This window comes from Lethenteron reissneri, chromosome 20 (genome assembly GCF_015708825.2).
Source record: "Lethenteron reissneri isolate LAM-NWPU_2019-01 chromosome 20, ASM1570882v1, whole genome shotgun sequence".
Lineage (NCBI taxonomy): Eukaryota > Metazoa > Chordata > Hyperoartia > Petromyzontiformes > Petromyzontidae > Lethenteron > Lethenteron reissneri.
In genome coordinates, this window is record NC_083798.1 from 7,053,186 (window position 1) to 7,073,030 (window position 19,845).

Consider the following 19,845-nt stretch of genomic DNA (forward strand, 5'->3'; position numbering starts at 1 on the left):
ATGGCCAAACCAAAACAACTTTTCGAAATCACCAAAATAAAGCCATGAAAGCAATGAAACAGGGATCATAGGGGGTGAGATTTAAATATTACACCAAAACATCTTTTCGAAATCACCAAAATAAAGCCATGAAAGCAATGAAACAGTGATCATAGGGGGTGAGATTTAAATATTACACCAAAACAACTTTTCAAAAACACCAAAATAAAGCCATGAAAACAATGAAACAGTGATCATAGGGGGTGAGATTTGAATATTACACCAAAATAACTTTTCGAAATCACCAAAATAAAGCCATGAAAGCAATGAAACAGTGATCATAGATTTAAATATTACACCAAAACAACTTTTCGAAATCACCAAAATAAAGCCATGAAAGCAATGAAACAGTGATCATAGGGGGTGAGATTTTAATATTACACCAAATAACTTTTCGAAATCACCAAAATAAAGCCATGAAAGCAATGAAACAGTGATCATAGGGGGTGAGATTAAAATATTACACCAAAAAAACTTTCGAAATCACCAAAATAAAGCCATGAAACAGTGATAATAGGTGGGTGAAATTTGAATATTACACCAAAAAACCCCACAATAATGCCCCATCTGGATGCCATAGGGCCCACCAACTGTGACCGTGGGACTCACGGGCGCCGCCTGCAGTTGCGTGCCCGCCCGTGCCAGGTGAGCCGAGCTCGCAGAGACTTCCCCTGCGTCGCCCCCCACCCACCCACCCCAACCCCCCCAACAACACGAATTGTATTCGCGTTCATGAAATCCGTGTGGAGGTGAGTAGCAGCGTGCCGCACTTCTTCTGTCGGCACGGAGATACGATTCACGTCTCCGTCCAGTGTGCTTTGTTTGTATGTTCGTGAAGGGCGGATTTGGGGGGGAGCCCCACGGCTCGCCATGTCGGCCATAGGCCTCGTTCGGTCACCCACCACCAACCAAAGCAACCACCGCCGTCGCACTTTCGCACATTGAAAATGATCGTTCGTTAACGGCGTGCGGACACTGGATCCCGTGCACTTTGTAAGGATGATGCTCGCAAGAACTGCGTAGTAGAATCGAGGTGGTTTCGCGCGTGTGTGTGTGTGCGTGCGAGAGGGCGGCACATGCCAAGGCCTAGGCCGTGGGCGCTAGTCCCGTCGAGCACATGTTTGTCTTCAACTTTGTAAGTAATTTAATTTATAAATGGCCCGCCACTACTTGAAAGGTTATTTTCGCATTTGTTTTTTTGCATCGGATGGTATCATCGCGCTGCTTATCACGACTGGGCGTTGTCCACGTTCGTTGAGACGAGACGTTTAATGTTGTTTAGTGGATTTGAAATGGGACAATTTGTGTGTGTGGACTGTACGTGCGGTGGTCCTCCATGCAGCGTGCGCGTTGCAGTGCTGTTTTAGACACTTTCAGCTGCATTATAGTTGCAAATTATAAACGGGTATCGTATCGATTTGCTCTGGGATGTTGGGAGAACGCAGATTTATTGACGTGAGCAATGTTCATCTGGGTTTAACTGAGCGAGGAGAATGAATGAAATGGTTTGGTGACAAAGGCCCAGGCTGCACCCAGTCAATGTCAAAGGAGCTTTGCCTGTGACTGTACTGCACTGTTATTGTCACTGTTATTATTTTAAGTACGTAGTAATGTGATCTCACTCGTTGGTATTTAAGGTGGCTATTTAAATCGATACTTTAAATAGCACGAGTTCCAGTGGAGACTACATTATTGTACTTATTTCAGGAATTGCAGGTGTATGCAGTACTGTACAATAATGTACCGAATTGAAGTGCATTTGTGCGATGTGCAGTAGTATTGCAGTGTGTGTGTAGTATATTGTAGCGATGTCTTTGTGTGCTACAGTGTTATTCTCTCCGGTGGTGTAATTAATTGTGAAACTGTATTGTTCTGTGGTGTCACGCACATGGACGGCGCTTTTTCTTAGTCAATTCACTGCTAGATTGAGGGCATTTTCTCCCCTTGCGGGTCGTGAGGGATATGTGGTCATACTTCACCACCATGGTGAGTGCGGATCGACAGAGGTGGGGGATTGCCGAACAACGAACTGTGTCTACTGTTGTGTATTGTAATGCCCTCGTGTCATTGGCCACTGTAGTGTAACTGTATATGGTTATTGTGCAGTGTACTCTGTTGTTCTTGTAACCTGTAATTGTGTAATTGTTATATCATTACCTCCGTTGTCCTCTACAGCACTGTGATCTCTTCTCTAGAGCACTGGTAGTGGACGAACTAAAGCAATTATATTCTATAAGCATGTTAATCTAACATTCTACTGAAATGCAATGTACTATACATTCTGCAAGGTTAGTGTTATTTATTGCGTTTTTGATTTAGGAATTTGCTTTTTTTCTTACAAAATGCTGAAAGGAAATGTTTTTGCAGAATGTTTATTTGTGTTCATTATTTGACCATTCATACATTGTACTTTTTTTGTACGTGTATATTAACCACTTATTTACACGTTTGGTTATTTACATGTCAAACACATTGATAAAAGCCAGTGAATTATCTTCATAGATTATCAAAGCATACCAGGGGTATTTATCAACCTTGCTTATTTTCCTAACATGTGCATTTGTTCTTTAAACTACTGTAATACATTTTCCTTCCCCCAATAATAATGCTGTTTTGTAGTGACCAGTTTCTACATAATTTTACAGTGCTGTACAGGATAATTTTTAGCGACTGTGATTTCTAACACTCACCAATCACCTCATAGTACATTACACAATGATCGTATAAAATTACACTACCGAAAGTACAGTACACAAATCCTTTAAATTTTAGGATGTCCCTTGAGGTGGCTGGGTGGCTTAGAGGTCAAAGTTCTGAGCTTGTATTGCATTTACCATGGGGTTGCGTGATTAAACCGGGTTATGAAGTGTAACTTGTTAGTCGCTAATGACTGCACAAAAATGCATAATGAAATTTGAGATTCACGTAATCTGTCATAATCCCTTGAATATTCAAATTCTGGATTTGGCTATCGCATAAAAACACCAATCTCCAAAGAAAGCGAGTGAGGAAAATGTGCCCCCTATTTATTGTATAAATATAAAACTAGTTATATAAAACGCTTGTGCAGCTTTTGTCAGGCATACACGATCACACTTCTTTGTGATTCAGAATGGATTCTTTATCTCGTGGTATCATGATAAGATGCCATTAGGGCACTTGAAATAAAAATGGGAAACCGCAAAATTAAATATATAACATTGAAAGCTCCAAAACTTGTAGAATATAGTTTTATTAATAAAAGCCAAATAACACAGTTGTTAGTCGTGCATACAGTACATCTGTCTTTCCTTGTAGATTATGTATATTGGTATCGAAAAAGTCTAACCTCGCAGATGGTAATGCATATTGTGTTAGCTCCGTTAACTTGGTCGTCTATTTTCTTTTTACCAGCATGTGATAATAATACATTCCATTCATGTTTCAACTACCAGTGTTTGTTTTGAGTCACAATTGGTAAGGTACTGCTAATGACCTTGTTGACCTTTCCTTTGGCATTTACAGTAAATGCCCTGTGGCCACGGAAGAGGAAAGTTGTAAAGGAGATCCCATGACTTCAGACTGTGACGGTGATGCTGTGGCCAAAAATGAAATGTCCCAGGATTCTGCCTCGCTGGTATGTACAGGTTTATATCTAAATGTAACTAGATTCACGTTATATCTAAATTGTTCTATTTGTGTTTAACCGGCATGTGTTGTTTCTCTACAAGGAACCTGCCCGCTAATGCTGGGTGACCTTTGAGGATGTTTGAATGACTAAGCCCCCGTTGCCACCACACTCGTCAGAGTGCATGCACTGTAATTGTATTGTTCACTTCTCAACATAGAGAATATTGGAACTTGTTGGCTATACATACTGCCTATTCCAGTTAATGGGTAAGGCTACTTGGTGGGTTTCTTTTATCAACAAAAAACATGTTTTAATTTACTATTCTTGGTAGAAGTCTATCTTGGTGACATGCAGACAAGAACAGTACATGCAGTTGAATTCGCATATTACCAGTCTCTCAGTCCACATTTCCATAGCAGCCTGGCTAGTCTGATGCAGTTCTGTAAAGTCCCACATTCAACTTACCAAGTCACTTTCCAACCCAATACACTTGTTTTATTCCTCATCTCTACAACCTATGGGAAACATTCTAGCTCGTTGTTGGTGCAGTGTTGACATCAGAGTGCACACATTCTTAAATTTGCACTGACCCTGATCCTATACTCACTTGACCTGTGCTTACAGCTGTGCCAAAACCAGAACCAGGCTTGCCATCATGGATTCAATGTAGAAATCAATAGTTAAATTGTGCAATCAATAGTTAAATTTTCCATTTAAATTTATGTCAAATTACGGAAACATTTTAAACAAACATGTTATTTTAAACCCAACCAATGGCAAGTTTAAACTTAAAAGCTACTTTTCCAAAGATGGCTTCCTGACCTCCACTACCTCAGCCCTTTTGGGTGGGGGATAAAGGAAGTGGGAGGAGACAAGCCCTAGAAATCTAAGGAAGCATGGGTTCACAGACCTGGGCCCTGGTATGTTTTCAGGGCTGATACTGGCTCATTCCTGGGCCAGTAGAGCCCAGTTTTCAGTCACCATGATAATGAGGCATAGGTGCTGTTAATGAGATTTCCAACCTTATGTTTAAATTAACATTCTACTGTGATACTCAGATACTACTTTATATACTTAATAAAAACGTTAAAGCATCAATGTATATTTTCGTTTTAATTTTTTTTGCTTTAAACATTACATTCGATATGGCCCAAAGGCTTTGCTCTAAGTTTGTGTTATATGGGATAAATAGCCAAATGTTTTCTACAGGTGTGATGTTTGCCTTTGTGTGGGGGAGAAGAGAGCTTTTACAATGTTCACTTGACATAAAACACCTTGCATTTGCACTTTATTATTTATCCAGATACTATAATGGTGTTGCTGTGTGTCACAAAAATAAAAATGTTGTCATTCCATTCCTTTTAGCAGGCAGCTTTAACAACACCATCTTCTGAAAAGTTCCATAATACGTTTAAAATCATGTAAAAAATTATTTTTGTGCTTGAGGGAACTTGAATTACAGTATTATTGTTTATTTCCTCAAACCTTTAGGACACATTTTGTAAAAATGTATTTATGCATACTTGTGGGACCTTGTCAAAAGTGATTTGGTGGTGTTTAATATTAGTGCACTATTGTTGGGATTTGTTGAGCTCCCCAAGGACCGTGCATGGGTGTGGAGATGTGTAAATGTATCTTCTTGGTTCTTTCGGTAAAGTCACGTAGAAGGGAAGTAATAAAATATAAAAATAAAACATAATAAAACAATTCTCACGACGTTTCGGCCACAACGCAAGCAGCCGTCCTCAGGTGAAAACCAGGTCCGTCGAGGCGACAGACTCTGTCGCCTCGACGGACCTGGTTTTCACCTGCAGTCACGAAAGCTTTAAATCGAAAAATGTGTAAATGTAGTTTCATTGAGGTGTCGACACTTGTGGGTGGTTGTCGCAATAGTAATTTTCTTATGAACCTAGGTTGAATTTCTTGTACAGGATAATACCAGTGGTATATAGTAACTAATCCTGTTCAGGACTCTTCCCCACTGCCAATGATTACCTGGTCAGCAGAAAGGAGCCAGACGTGGATCTCTTTATACCAGTGGTTCTTAACCTTGTTGGAGGTATTGAACCCCACCAGTTTCATATGCGCATTCACCGAACCCTTCTTAATTGGAAAAATAAAATGTTATTTTTTTCAAATTCAAAACATAGGTATATGTTTTACTGGTGCACAATCATATGAGTCGGGTGTGTGTCTTAACCTCCGCCGAACCCCTGAGACTGACTCACCGAACCCCTGGGGTTCAATCGAACCCAGGTTAAGAACCACTGCTTTATACCATCCATGAGTGCACTTGGCTCGTCTTAAGATCCACTTCTATCACACCACTTGCCCAAACAATCTATACGACTATATGGTGGATATCTGTGTCTGAGTTTGTCTGCTCAAGTTGGAAATCTCTCTTATTACTGTTTAATACAGGTAGTCCTCTACTTACGATGGAGATGCATTACGACGACCCCATCGTAAGTCAAAGATATCGTAAGTCGAAGATGGCCTAGCCTACCCAGGAGTCTTAAGAAATGGTGATAATTTAGCAAAACAGAGCAATTTACAGTACCGTACTGTATATTATTATATACAGTATGTATTTATTAATTACAATACTGCATTGCACAGTAAAATGTAAAGTAAAAAACAAGGTAAATTCTTATTCTACCTATATGAACTGCAATTTAATAGAAAGTTTTTTCAGGAAACAATCCTATCTAACCTATAAAAACTTTTAACATGCATTGAACGTATCGTATTGTGGTAATCCTAAAATGAAATCGCTAAAGCTACGTATCATACATGCATTGAATGTATCGTAACGTATCATATTGTACTGTACTCGCCAATATTCATACGCTGCTGCGTTTGCCTGCCGCACGAAATTTGAAATATTTTACAATTTTGTCGCATCGTTATCGCCATCGTAAGATCGAAATATTGTAAATCGGACCATCGTAACTCGGGGACTATCTGTACAATGAATGGCACACCTGATCCATATTTATTTCCCCTTATCCAATAAGGTGTAATTACACACTGCCAAGTTTAATAACCTGCTATTGTTTAACTCGTTTTGGTCAAATATGAAACCACCTTCAGGGATTCATGGTTTACAGTGATGGTAGCTTTGTGTGTTTGGCAAAGTAATTGATTACACGTAGATTTTTACAAGTGTATTAGATTTTAGTTAATGTATTTGCTTTGTATATTGGCTTCACTGAATTACACTTGGACTGTTTGCTTAATTAACTTGAGGTCACACCTGTCTGCTGATGGCAGAGTGCAACAACTGCATGCTCAGCTGGTGGCTTAGGGAAATCTTTTTTTTGAGTCTCAGAATCTAGCACTGGAATGTGACCGTTGAAAAGGTTTTTTTTACACAATGTATTTTTGTGAAAAGTGTATCTGATACACAATGTCAGTAACTGGTTTTCAGTAAAAATGTAACCATGTTATTGAAGCTTGATTTTTAGAATTAGAGAATAGCATTCTAATTTTACAGTCATGTAGTTTTCTTTCTGACAGTAATGTTCAAATGTGAACTTAATTTATGATTACAAAGGTTACACTCATCACATTCCTACCCACAGACTGAAGCGTCTTAAGGTTTAGAAGTTTTTATGAGGGTTAGAGGTTACCATTAATTAGTTTGAATGTCCAAATTTGAAGGAGATGAATGCGTTTCTATTTTATCTATTGTGATATTTATTTTTAAATTATATGCACATGCTTTGTAACTAGGAACAAAACATGAATATTGGTTGACAAACATCACACAAATGACCTTGAGCAGTCAAACGTTATTTAAATTGTAGGTATATTGGACATGCATATGATCAACATTTTTTTTCAAATAATGTTTCCAGAATCTTGTAAAGTGACTGATATGGGCACGTGTGAGATTGCAGCTGTTTCTGCTCCACACTATTTTGGGATTTGGTGTCAAGTGTCCTACACCACGTGGTTGTCTGAAACAGTATTCACTGTCTCGTGGTGGGGCTTGTTAGTTTGGACGTTGTGGAGTTGATGCAACAACGCAGATATGGGCTGCTGTTTCAGTAAAGAGAAACGTCAGGATATTAATGAAACAAAACCACTTCTTGAAAATGAAGGGAAATACGACACCCCTGCAGTCACATCAGGGGTCATTAACCCGATGTCGAGCCTGGCTGAGGCCTTGGAAGATGGTGTCAGGTCAAACCTGACTCTCGCTTTGGCCAAGTGGTGCGAGGTGGAGGAAGAAAGTCGCGCTGCGGACAGCGAACTCGACGGAATTGGACGGAGAGGGCTTAACACGTCGCCATCGACGGGTGAGTCCACCGGCCGGCCCAAAGCGCCCTCCACGGTTGTACGCGGCTTGCGTAACGCCAGCCGCAGTTGCGCCGATGTCACCCTCGCATCGTGGCTGAAGGAGACGAGGACGCTGCTGCTGGCACAGCCCCTGGATGTGCTGTGGCCCAAGTTCCAGACGAGCGCCGAAGGCCACGTATTGGATGGGAAACAGGTGCAGCTGTTTCTCAGCGAGTGGCACTGCCTTCTTGTGCTCCGTGATCGGCTGTGGAAGATCATGCCATTGTCATTCGTGGAAAAAAAAAGGAAGACTCTGTTTAAAAAACAGGAAGATTGTCAACAATGCAGACATACGGCGGTGTTCTCCAACGTGGACACAGCTTGTTGTCGTTGAGCCTCCGTGTTGTACAGTGCTTGCCGATAACGAACAGTCGAGAGAAACGCAAACCAAGCCTACGGAAATACTGGAAACTGACCAGTTCTGCATCAACAGTAAGTTGATTCTCGGTAAAGATGGACCTGATGCCTCTTCAGAATTATCTGTAGGGCATTCCTGTGATGCAAATATGTTAAATGGTCTCCACTTGACTGAGGCCAAAGGGAATGTAAATGGATCCCTTGATTATGTTTTTGAACAGGAGAGGCATGTGTCCTGTTCTAGAAATTCTACGCTAATGACTGGAGTCTTTGTTTCACCAGCTGAATGTGGGTCATCTCCATTGTTGAGTGATTCACAAATGTTATGCATATGTGCTGAGACTATTAAAGCTAGTGAACCTCATTGTGATTTTCAAGAGTCAGATACACTCCAAGGAAACTCAATGGAGAGACTATTATGTAATGTTGACAACACTAGTGCTGTTGGTCATTTAAAAAGCGATGAAGATGCAGTTGAAGAAGATACAAATGCTGATGCATTCTTAAATGAGGCACCCCCGTTGCCAATACCTCTTAATCTAATGCAGAAATGCAGCCGTGACTTGCATTATTCAGAATGTGACATTTCTACAAAAGCAACTGAGACAAAATGCCCGACCCAAGAGGTGGCATCTGAACAGCATGCATTCGAAGAGAGCTGCATTACAAAACTATTATTTCAGTCACATTGTAATAGCTCTGATGGTCAGCATGGTGAATTAGCTTTGTTTTCCATTGGCAACGGTGTTGCTAATCAAGTTGGCACTGATTGCCTGGACTTGGATTTCGGTTGCCAAGACACGCTACCCACGCACGCATATCTCGACAGAAAATGTAATAAATGGGCTACTGCACCTTCATGCCCGGTTGCCATGGTGCAGGAAGACGAGATGAATGAACGAAGCAGCGTCGCGATTCCAAAACAGAGGGACGTCAGCAGTGACGGTAGTGCAACGCATCCAGACGGCGGTTCAGCAGAGCAGGACTGCATCAGCACCACGCACCGTGATGTCAAGCCCGTTGCCGAGGTGACGGCGGAACACGTCAGCCATTCATCGTTTTACTGCAACGTGGAAGCAGCGCAGAGCCCCGACAATGCAAGCTGCATGCCGGTGCTCTCGGATGAAAATCTATTAGCCGCAGGGGGATTACGGTGTGAAGAAGTCGGCTGCGATGCCTCTCCTGTAAAAGCCGTGCATGGTGATCCATTGGTGAAGGTTACGATTGAAGACCGAAGCTGCAGTGAGGTAGGAGAGCAACAATTGGTGGTCGGTTATTCTGGTGATTCTTTGCAAGTGAGTACTGACGTTGGCGAGAGTGTTTGCATAATTCCGAGTGCAGCTGCCATGACAGAGTTGCCTTTCTCTTCAGAGAGCCTGATAAATGGTGATGATGGGTCCCTGTTGCATTGTGGTGAGCTGGCACTCCAGTTTGTTTCTCACAAAGACTGTGAACTGCTGTCATCTCGGCGCATATCGTTGGTGCTGTGTAGTGAACCTATGCAGGAAGACATGTGTTCCGTCCTTAACTGTGATGCAGTAAATTATTCCAGCAATGGAAAATTACGCGGAGTAACTAATTTAGAAGGAAAGATTCCGAAGGTGCCATCGGACAACATTTTAACATCGAAAGCTGATGAAATTAACTTGTGCAGCCTGGAATTGTCTGAAGAGTTGAATGCGGATCATGAGACTGTGTGTGATGGGACAGTGCCAGCAAATGTTCTGGATTCTCCTAATCGTACATTATATTGTGATGGACAGCAACTAGAAGCCGATTGTTTGGAACATCCTGAAAATATTCCAGCAAATTTTGATACAGCACAGGAGTACAGTGTATGCTCATCTTCAACATCTCCAAACAGTGTTCAATGGTCAGATGGTGATGCAGGAGTTGTATCGGATGAAAAGCCACATGATGACTGGAAACTGAAGTCAGCTGCTGCTGTTGCCAACTCATCTGAAGAAACAGCCAAGCAGTGGTTGGAGCCTGTGCAGCATTTACAAGATGATAATTATTTGAATGGGAGTGAACTGCATTCAATAGATGCCAGTGTTACATCACAGACCATTAATCCTGTGACACGGATGCCAGTCTCTGCCGAGACACATGTGGATCAATTTGTGGAGCAAAATCAAATTGATAAGTATGCTGCGACGCCATCTTATGAGATATCAGGCATTTCTTCCATTAAATTGTCTGCAAACTCCCGCAAAGTTGGACAACCCAGCAGACAGCATTGTGCTGCTTATTACCATGATACATTCAGCTGTGAAAGTAAAGAGCATAACACAGATGCTGCTTGCTTTGAAGTGCCAGTATTTCCAGAAGGCAGCAACACTGTAATTCCTATGCCCACATTTGACAAAGCAACTCCGACTGACAGCAACGACCCACACTTCTCCAACATGTTCAAACTGTTTGACACAATGCCCGTAGGGGAAGCAAGCTTCCCTTCGATCATCCAGTCCACACCTGAGGGCCAAGTGATCGTGGAGGTTTCAGAAACTGAGTACATTCCTGCAGGTGGGCTGGCTGGTGACTTGGCCAGCAGTCTGCTTCAAATGTCCCCTATGTTCTACATGGCTGCCGGCTCTCCAATGGGCCAGTCGGAGACCATCACCGTGCCCAGCGGCATGCACGGGCCTCTGGCATATAGCGGCAGTATTCCTGAATCAGGAATGTGGAGCTGGATGTATTCCAACGTCCCACCTCTTCAAGTTGATGCTGTTAGTATTTTTTTAGTGTTTTGCACCTAAACTGTTTTATGCAATATTTTGTACAGTGAAAGTTGTTATTGCTTCGTATCTTAAGGTTGATTAATGTATTATTTTAGAGCCGTAGATGTTTTTTTAAGGTTTAAATCAATGCTTACTTTTTAGACGACTTGCATTCTAAAAAATTATAATTATGAAACAGTGGTCGTAATACGTAGGTTTAGTTATTTTTTACGTTTGGTATCAAGTCTTTCTTAGTGCTTTCCCACACCTATTAGCAAGGTTGGCTATATACAGTGCAAAATAAGTTCAACGTACATGCATACATTGCTGCAGCTTGTTGCATCAAAGTGCTAGTGAAAGCATTCGTTCGAATGCGGGTTGTCATTTTGTGAGATTACAGTTCCACGTACAGATGTTTTCTTTTTATTTCTGAGGACAACCTGATGACAGCAAAGTGCTGAATAGACTCACGTCTCCCCCATGCCTGTGCGCCCCATAAAAGTACAACCGTACTAGCAATACGTGCAGAATTTCCTGACGCCGCTTGCTATATTTATACACGGGCTACCATGAGAAAGTGGCTTTATTTAGACACTTGCCATGTCCATGTGTTGTTCACACTGGCTCCATGGCTGCCTGTGTCTACACCGAGTACCCAACCACAGACCCGGAACGGAGTATATGTGTTTTGTTCTCTGCTGTATCAAAGTACTTGGAGAAGTTAATGCACTCTTGAGGGTCTAATTCGGTGTCGGGATAATTCGTTTTAGTTGCATCTGAAAGAAAAGGGGGACTTGTATATTTGTAAGTGGGGTTCCTTGGCTGCCAGACAGTCTCGCTTCTGCTAGCTATGGCCTGTCCATATACGGTAAAGAAGTATTTGTCAGGACATGTTGTAACACATTAGGTGTATGGTTTATGCTTGAACGCTAGTTGAGGGAGCGGCTTGGCACATGAATAGTTAATTGATTATGTTTGGATAACTTGCGTGTTTATTTTTCTCTTGTGTCCATGTCTGTGGGGGGACTGTTACGGTGAGTGGTTGTGTGCTTTACGTAAAATATACGTAGCATTGTACCGTTAAGCTGCTTAGAATTCCACTATTTTTAGTAATTTATGAATGCATTTGTAAACCAGTATGATGATCCAGTGTGCTGTTAAAGGGTGTTGCTTTACTTTTTTGTGCAACTAGGGGTTTTAAGTTGGCGTCATACCATTTGCAGTAAAGAATGGGTTTTGTTTTCATGTGTAGAAACTGCTTGTTAGTGGGGTTGTTGGAGTGTCTTAGAACGTGTGCTGTTTTACACATTCTAAAGCGTCGAGTTTTCTCCACATAAATTAAACTAAATGTTGTAGTTTTTGTCAATATATTTGGGGAGCATCTGTACATAAAAAGTTGTGGTATGAAACTGAATCCAACATTTTTTTAAGAGCAACTCAAAATTTGCTGTAAATTAATTGTTATTTTTACAAACACCGTTTTACTTTAAAGCATTGTGTAACTGTTTGGGGCTGTAGCCAAGAAACTCACTTTTGATTACATGAAAAGAAATCTCTCGTGATTAACTTTTACCGAATTTTTCTACTTTTGTTGTCTTGCTCATGAGATTTGCTTAATCATGGGGTGCTGCTAGAAAAGTGAAGAGTGGTTGTGTGTCACAATACCACCAAGCTAGCCGAATTGATAAGCCGTGAAATAGTTATGCTGCTTATGCTTACTCGGGCTTTGCCGTGTACCAACCCATGCTAATTTAGTCGGCGTCTTTTTAAATGTGGTCATTGTCCAGTCGATGACAACCTATAGATGTTTAGCAACATCTTTGTGGATTTCATTTAGTCATTCTCTTTGCTAGGCGACTAAAGCAGTCAAGCATTTTGTCAATCCATAGTTATTAAATGTTGGTGTTGATATTATCTTGTCAGCCAACCAGTGAACTCGGTAGGGGGCTGCCATCTTTAATAATGCTACGAAGTTATCTTTGTCATAATTCAGACTCGTTATTCTTATCTCATTATAGTCAGACATGCTTTGGTCTTTGCTGGTAGTCATTGTCATACACTCATAGTCATCGTTGACTAGAATACAAAAAAATCTGCTGAGTTCTCATATGTTTTTTATAGAAAATAAACACTGCTCCCAATGTGGCAACACAGCTCATGGTGGAGGGCGCTGTCCTGAACCCTAATGCTGCATCCTGGAAGAGCCCGGCGCCCAGCGCTGACATCGCCTTTGCTCCAGGCAGAGCCGTGAATGGGGACTGGCCCGACCCAGAGCCTCTACCCTACTCTGAAGGCATGCACACTCGTACACATGCACGTATGCGCACACACACACACATGCCTGGATGTACAGTGCACTGAATGGATATACAATATGATTCGCTGATACTCGTGTATACAGTTTAGTTGAACATGATTAAAACAATGCCACTGCTCAGGTGCTGGTTGAACATGAAAATAACAATAACCTTTTGCCAATCCACCATTGGATGAGCGCCCTCCAATGTCAAGTGGGTCGAGGGGGTTATTTTACCTTGCTTTACGGAGGTCGGTGGGAGTTGATGAAGATGCAGAGCATAGACCTGGGAGCTATTCAATGCAGTAGTACAATGATGGCTTTTGCTGGACTCTAATTGCCTACCACATAGCACCACAGCAGCCTATATCACCCCATTGGTGGTTGCCCAGCGATAATTTGATGCATGTAATACGATCATCAGGATTAGTTTTAATCAATAAATCCAATACATCATTATATGCCTACCGCACAACATATTTAGTTATCTCTCATTACAAATGAAATAGTTACACACTTTGTAAAATCCTTTTTTGCATGATTGAGCAGTGGAGGATTTTTTTTCATCTTCTTGGTTCTTTCGGTAAAGTCACATAGAAGGGAAGTAATAAAATGAAAAAAAAAAATAATAATTCTCACGACGTTTCGGCCACAACGCAAGCAGCCGTCCTCAGGTGAAGAATTAATTCATTTTATTACTTCCCTTCTACGTGACTTTACCGAAAGAACCTAGAAGATGAATCCCTGCAGTCACGAAAGCTTTAAATCGAGATTTTTTTTCAGTTAAATCATTGCAATGCGCATAATAACTATACATTGATGGCTACACATCACACTGCACTTGGTAGCAAGCGTTCTTGTTAAGCAAATGAGTAAAGTGTTGTAACGATGTGCGCGCCCATTGTAGTTTACTCCGGGAGCAACGGTGAAGAGGGTGAAGCCACGTTCGGCGCTTCGACCGAGGTAGAGCCCGTGCTGCCCCCCGAGCCGCTGACCCCAACCTCACCGACGCCCCAAGACGAACACATCCCCGAGGGCAAGCCGTATGTCGTGATGGAGAGTGCCAGCGGTGATGGGGAAGCTCCAGAGGCGGAGGATGGGCTTCAGGTCCCTGTGGTCAACGGTGCGGGCAAGGAACCGCCCAGCTTGGTTGGGGAAAACCCCACATGTCCCCTCACCGGTATGTGAACCCATGCCAGAACACCTAACATCCTCCATCACACAGTATTGATCTTGGGTCTTTGTGGTCCCGAGTGGAAGCATCATGTTGAGACTACAGCCACCTTTGAGCTTGTTCGCATTGCTTTTCATTCAGTCGTAAATGTTTCTTGAGCCAAAATTGCTTTTGGCTGATTCATTGACCCTTGCACAAGCTGATTAATGGTGAAAGGATTGCCTGTATGTTATGCCTGCCACGTGTCACTCAGAGGACCCCCAGAGCCACTAAGTTTCCCTGCAGTCATGGGTTTTGCTCATTGGCAATACTGTCCTCGCCTGCTCGAGTGCTAAGTGGATTTTTAGTCATTGCAGCGAGTTTTAAGAATTGCCTTGTTACTGCTCCTACAATGCAAAGGTTTTCAATGCTCATGATTGTCTGTTTCTGATGACTTGACTGAACAGTTACATAATAATACAATAGGTTGGTCCTGCATGTGTTTACCGATACAGCACTGTCCCTTACGCCACTCATTGTTGCCTTCGTTTACTTTCATTAAAATCGTGCACAGTAAATATCTCAATCAAATTATAAATTTTAATCTTAAGTTTAAATAAAGAATGTCAGGATGTCTTTTTTTTAACATGCACCCATAAACACTCAACTTTTTCGTGTGTTTAATGTGAATAAGATCAAAACATTGTTGTGTTTTTATGCATGCTTGTGTGCAGGTGATGTAGGGCAATCAGAAACACAAACAATGAAGCCCGAAGAACTGAAGGAAATTTTGAGAAAACAGCTGGAATACTACTTCTCAAGGTGATTGTTTTAACTGCTTAAAAGTACATTGAAATGTTGAAGTTTGATAGATTGTAGTAACAGAGGGGCACAGCTATGCCTTCCAAACTTGCTGATGTATCCATTGAGTATCCGATTTCTGCCTTTGTGCCTTCGCGAATGACACCGGCATCAGCACTTGCAATTTTAATGCCACCGGTGATGTGCAAGGGATTTTCAACGTGCATCTGTGCTTGCAGAGAGAACCTGGCCAACGACATGTACCTAGTGTCCCAGATGGACAGTGACCACTATGTGCCCATCTGGACAATCGCCAACTTCAACCAGGTCAAGAGGCTAACTGCCGACACAGATCTCATCGTGGAAGTGCTCAAGTGTAAGTTTTCCTTATGCGTCTTCCAGCCTGGCACGGCACTGGTTGTAACCCCCCCCCCCCTCGTGTTTTCCTTTACAATTGAAAGGCACTAATGTTGACTTTGCTGCTGCGTGACCTGCTGGAAAATATTACATTTGGGAAGTGGTGTCAATGCAACTGATGGCCCTGCTCTCCCCAGCTAGATGTTAACTACCTTGCCTGGTATACAGGAGGTTGTGGGTTTGATCCCGACTGGCGCCTGCTGTATATTTGGAATTTGCATGTTCATTCTGCCCGTGGTGACATAGTTTCGTGCATGAATCAATGGCATTAATACAGTGCTACAGTGAAATGCAGTGAAGTGTTTGATGGCATACTTTCGTGCAAGATTCACTACCATTAAATGTACACAAGATACAATTATACTCTGCTCAATTTTTTTGCAAATATAATACATCCAAGGACGGGCAAAAGGCTAGTGGTAAATAATGCCTTTTGGAAGGGTAGTTGAGCCATTGATAATTAAGTACTGTGCAAAAAATCCAGGCTTTATACCATTCGTGCCTGTCTGCCCAGCGTTTCTGTTCTGTATTTTGGACTGTGGTGGCATGTATGTGCTATATACATTCAAATTTTGTTATATTATTTTTAAAACATGTTTTTGACATCTGCTCTTACAAAAAGGTGGCTTTTTAATGTTTTTTTATCAAGAACACTGATGTCCTTTTACAAAACAATGAAAATATAATAGGCTTTACCCTTTCCGGCAATAATACTTAAGATTTTGAACACCAAATGGACACATTTCATTTTTCCATCATTTCCATACTGGCAAAGGGGCACATAGATAATTTACAAAACATTTAATTGCTGCTATTATAATCAGTCTATTAAATTATTCACCATTGTTGCAAGCATATTAACTTTACATCTTTGGATAATATGCCAATAGGTTGTGAAATAATGCACAATTTTAATACACAGATTAAAATATATAGGACTCTGAATGTGTAAGCTATATAAACAGTTGATAAAAAAATAGCTAAAATAATTAAATGTTGATATAACACTGCTAAGATCTTCATTTTGGTGGAATGATGTGTGGAAATTATAGCCAAGTTTTTAGAGTGATAATCTGGATCCACAAATATTCCACAAAACACTGCTTTGCAAAAAGCTTGTGTGACATTTGAACAGCAGGGCAGCACTCCCAAATGCTTTTGGAACAAATTCAAAGGTTTTTATGGATTGATTTTTTTTATTCTATGACCTTTAAAATTCTTTGTTATTTTAATTTAACAGTCTGCAGGAAACATGGAAATGTGGTAAAGAGCAATCGCTATTGAATACTTGAACAGAATTTTTCTAAAAGGCACCACTGCTTAGGTCTAGATATTTCCTAATTCTAATAGTTGCTCTACTCTGCTCAGTTTTCTCCTCTGCCACAGGTAGTCAGTCATATTTAACCAGATGAGGAGCATGTCAACACTAACAAAACATCACCCGTTTTCTAATTTGACTTGACCAATGTTAGCTTATAATGTATAGGTTTCTGTTTACATGATTGTTGTGTTTTTTGTTGTTGCATTCCTCAGCCTCGCCACTGGTGCAAGTGGACGAGAAAGGGGAGAAAGTGCGACCCAACCACAAGCGTTGCATCGTGATCCTGCGAGAGGTCCCAGAGAGCACGCCCATAGAGGTAGGCGAGCACGCTGATCTTTTCTCTGGCACCTTGACATGATTTAGATGGAAGAGGCTATTGTAGAGCACCTGCTCCTGATATGGCATATTTCAGGTTGCTTTTAGTTAATGGAATGGTTAATAATTCACCTTGCGGTTCACGATTTTCTGTTGGCCATGCTTGTATGTTTTTGTGCGCGTGTGTGTGTGTGTAAATGTGTGTTATGGTAACATTGTTAATCCTCGGAACACAAAGTGTTTGTACATTGTTTTTAATTTAAAAAAAAATTGCCCACATGATGAATTAGTTTTTCAAAAGCTTAAATATATATATTTTCATTCTAGTTTACTTAGCAAATTCATGAAATTCATTACTGTTTGAAACGTGTCATTCCTTATGTTAACGAGGATCTGATTAGCCCTGCTGTTTTATGTCTTGACTCTTTGGATGCTTATTCAGGAGGTGGAAAGTCTCTTTAAGAGCGAGAACTGCCCCAGGTTTGTGAGCTGCGAGTTTGCTCACAATGACAGTTGGTACGTTACGTTTGAATCGGATGCAGATGCGCAGCAGGTGAGGGCTCCCAGTGAGCCAATGTGCCCTCTCCACACTCCTCATTTTCAGTGTCCCACTTTCAACTACTTGATTACATCAGCATATACATTGAGACCTCCTTTGCCAGTAGCAAGATGTAGTAATGGGTTTTTACCCTTTTATCTGGCACCAAAATTGACACCTTTATACAAGGGATCATGTTTGCAATAACCATAACACAAGCAGTCAAAATGCAAACAAAAAGAGACAACTCTGATAATGATATGCACTGTCCTTGAAATTGATTGGTCCACACCCGAGAGACGGCTTTTCTTAGAGCCTAGTCTCCACTGGTGTTGGACCAGATGACGCCTTTTGGCATAGTTCAACCATTTGGCATAACACTACAGTCGCCCTTGTTGGCAACATATACCATGAGAACAAAGAGGTGTGTTACTTAGCATGCCTTAACTCTAATCGCATTGTTTTGATAACTTGGTTGTATTTTGTTCTTTCAGTATAAGGCTGCGATGCTGGTGTATGATGGCCAGAATGAATGATGCCATCGGGTTTTCAATTTAAATGTTGCTACACCTGCCTTTTGTAACATTGACATTGCATGCACAAGACAGTGCTTGTATGATTGAATTTACATTTTCCACTGCAGGCTTACAAGTACTTAAGAGAGGAAGCCAAGACATTCTTGGGAAAGCCTATCATGGTGCGTAAATGTGTTCTTGTTACTGGAATTTTTCATTGTATTATATAGCCCAATATGGATTAGACGGCATGATTATCTTAATTTGAAAAATTTAATAAAATTAGAACATTGCTTTAAGATCCATCTTTTGGTGTGTGTGTGTGTTATGTGGTGAGAGCTTCCCATTAAGAGACCGAACCATAGGTGCTCTTTGGTTCTGCCGGTAAAGTCACGTAGGTATAAAATAAATTAAATCACGACGTTTCGGGCGCAACACAAGCATCCGTCATCAGGTGGGACAACCACAGCAAGAAAACAATTGCTGTGGTTGTCCCACCTGATGACGACGCTTGTGTTGCGCCCGAAACGTCGTGATTTATTGTATTTTATACCTACGTGGCTTTACCGAAAGAACCAAAGAGTATGGATCCCTGCAGTCACGAAAACTTCAAATCTAGATTCTAACCATAGGTGTTTTATCAGTTGAGTGCTGGCCTCCTAACATGGAGCAATGGAGCAATGACGTCGTGGTTAGATCACTACCATCAGTAGCGAGTTATTATCTAAACTGGCTATGTGTTTCTATATCAACCTACACTGACTAACATCTGCTGTGAAGTATGGTTAAATAAAAATCCCATGACTCGCACAGCATGGGATACGTTCATCCAGCAATGGACTGTTAAAGGGGCTGTACTTGTATATTTGATGTTGATTTAAATGCTAGCCTTCCAAACATATTAAATAGTTGTTAATCAAACCGCACTCTGATACGTTATTTCACAAAAAGTTAGAGATGATGTTTTTGTTTTTACATGTATGTCTATTTCTGCTCTTTCATGTGTTTTGTGCTCAGGCACGCATTAAGGCCAAGTCGATGGGTATCACTGCATTCATCCCCAAGAATGGTCAGCAACCACTGGAAGTGGGCGGCTTTCACCAGCAGCAGTTCCAGCCCGCTGCCGTCTACATGCAGCCTGTGCATTACAGCCCGGCACAACAGCAGCAGCAGCAGCAGCCACCATACCCCTTCTACAGCATGCTGTCCCAACCCTGGTCCTCGTCACTTGGCTACTACGATGGCACGCAGCTCGTAACGGTGGGCTGCCACATCTTGATCCAAAATCGGCATCGAACTTAACTTTTACACAACACTACAATTAATTAGTGCTTAGTGAGCACTAATTTATTATATTTGTTGACTTGTTTGGAAAAACAGCATTAATCAAGGTTCTGTGCTTATTATTTTGGAGAAAAT

At 41.4% G+C, this 19,845-nt stretch overlaps 1 protein-coding gene across 6 annotated transcripts in view; it reads left to right on the forward strand.

The window, feature by feature from the left end:
* Positions 1 to 726: 726 nt before the first annotated feature.
* LOC133344667 (la-related protein 4-like) overlaps positions 727 to 19,845 on the forward strand; it is a 32,657-nt gene continuing 13,538 nt past the window's right edge. The window contains exons 1-10 of one of the 6 annotated variants that reach the window (XM_061554716.1): positions 727 to 788; positions 3,544 to 3,655; positions 13,192 to 13,363; positions 14,274 to 14,546; positions 15,254 to 15,341; positions 15,560 to 15,696; positions 17,271 to 17,374; positions 17,816 to 17,926; positions 18,555 to 18,608; positions 19,444 to 19,686. In XM_061554716.1, coding sequence (XP_061410700.1) covers positions 772 to 788; positions 3,544 to 3,655; positions 13,192 to 13,363; positions 14,274 to 14,546; positions 15,254 to 15,341; positions 15,560 to 15,696; positions 17,271 to 17,374; positions 17,816 to 17,926; positions 18,555 to 18,608; positions 19,444 to 19,686 — 1,311 coding nt within the window. In that variant the 5' untranslated portion in view covers positions 727 to 771. Of the gene's footprint in view, positions 789 to 902; positions 1,033 to 3,543; positions 3,656 to 7,325; positions 11,080 to 11,674; positions 12,105 to 13,191; positions 13,364 to 14,273; positions 14,547 to 15,253; positions 15,342 to 15,559; positions 15,697 to 17,270; positions 17,375 to 17,815; positions 17,927 to 18,554; positions 18,609 to 19,443; positions 19,687 to 19,845 lie in introns of those variants that run through there. The other 5 variants (XM_061554717.1, XM_061554718.1, XM_061554713.1 and 2 more) reach the window with 5 other exon arrangements.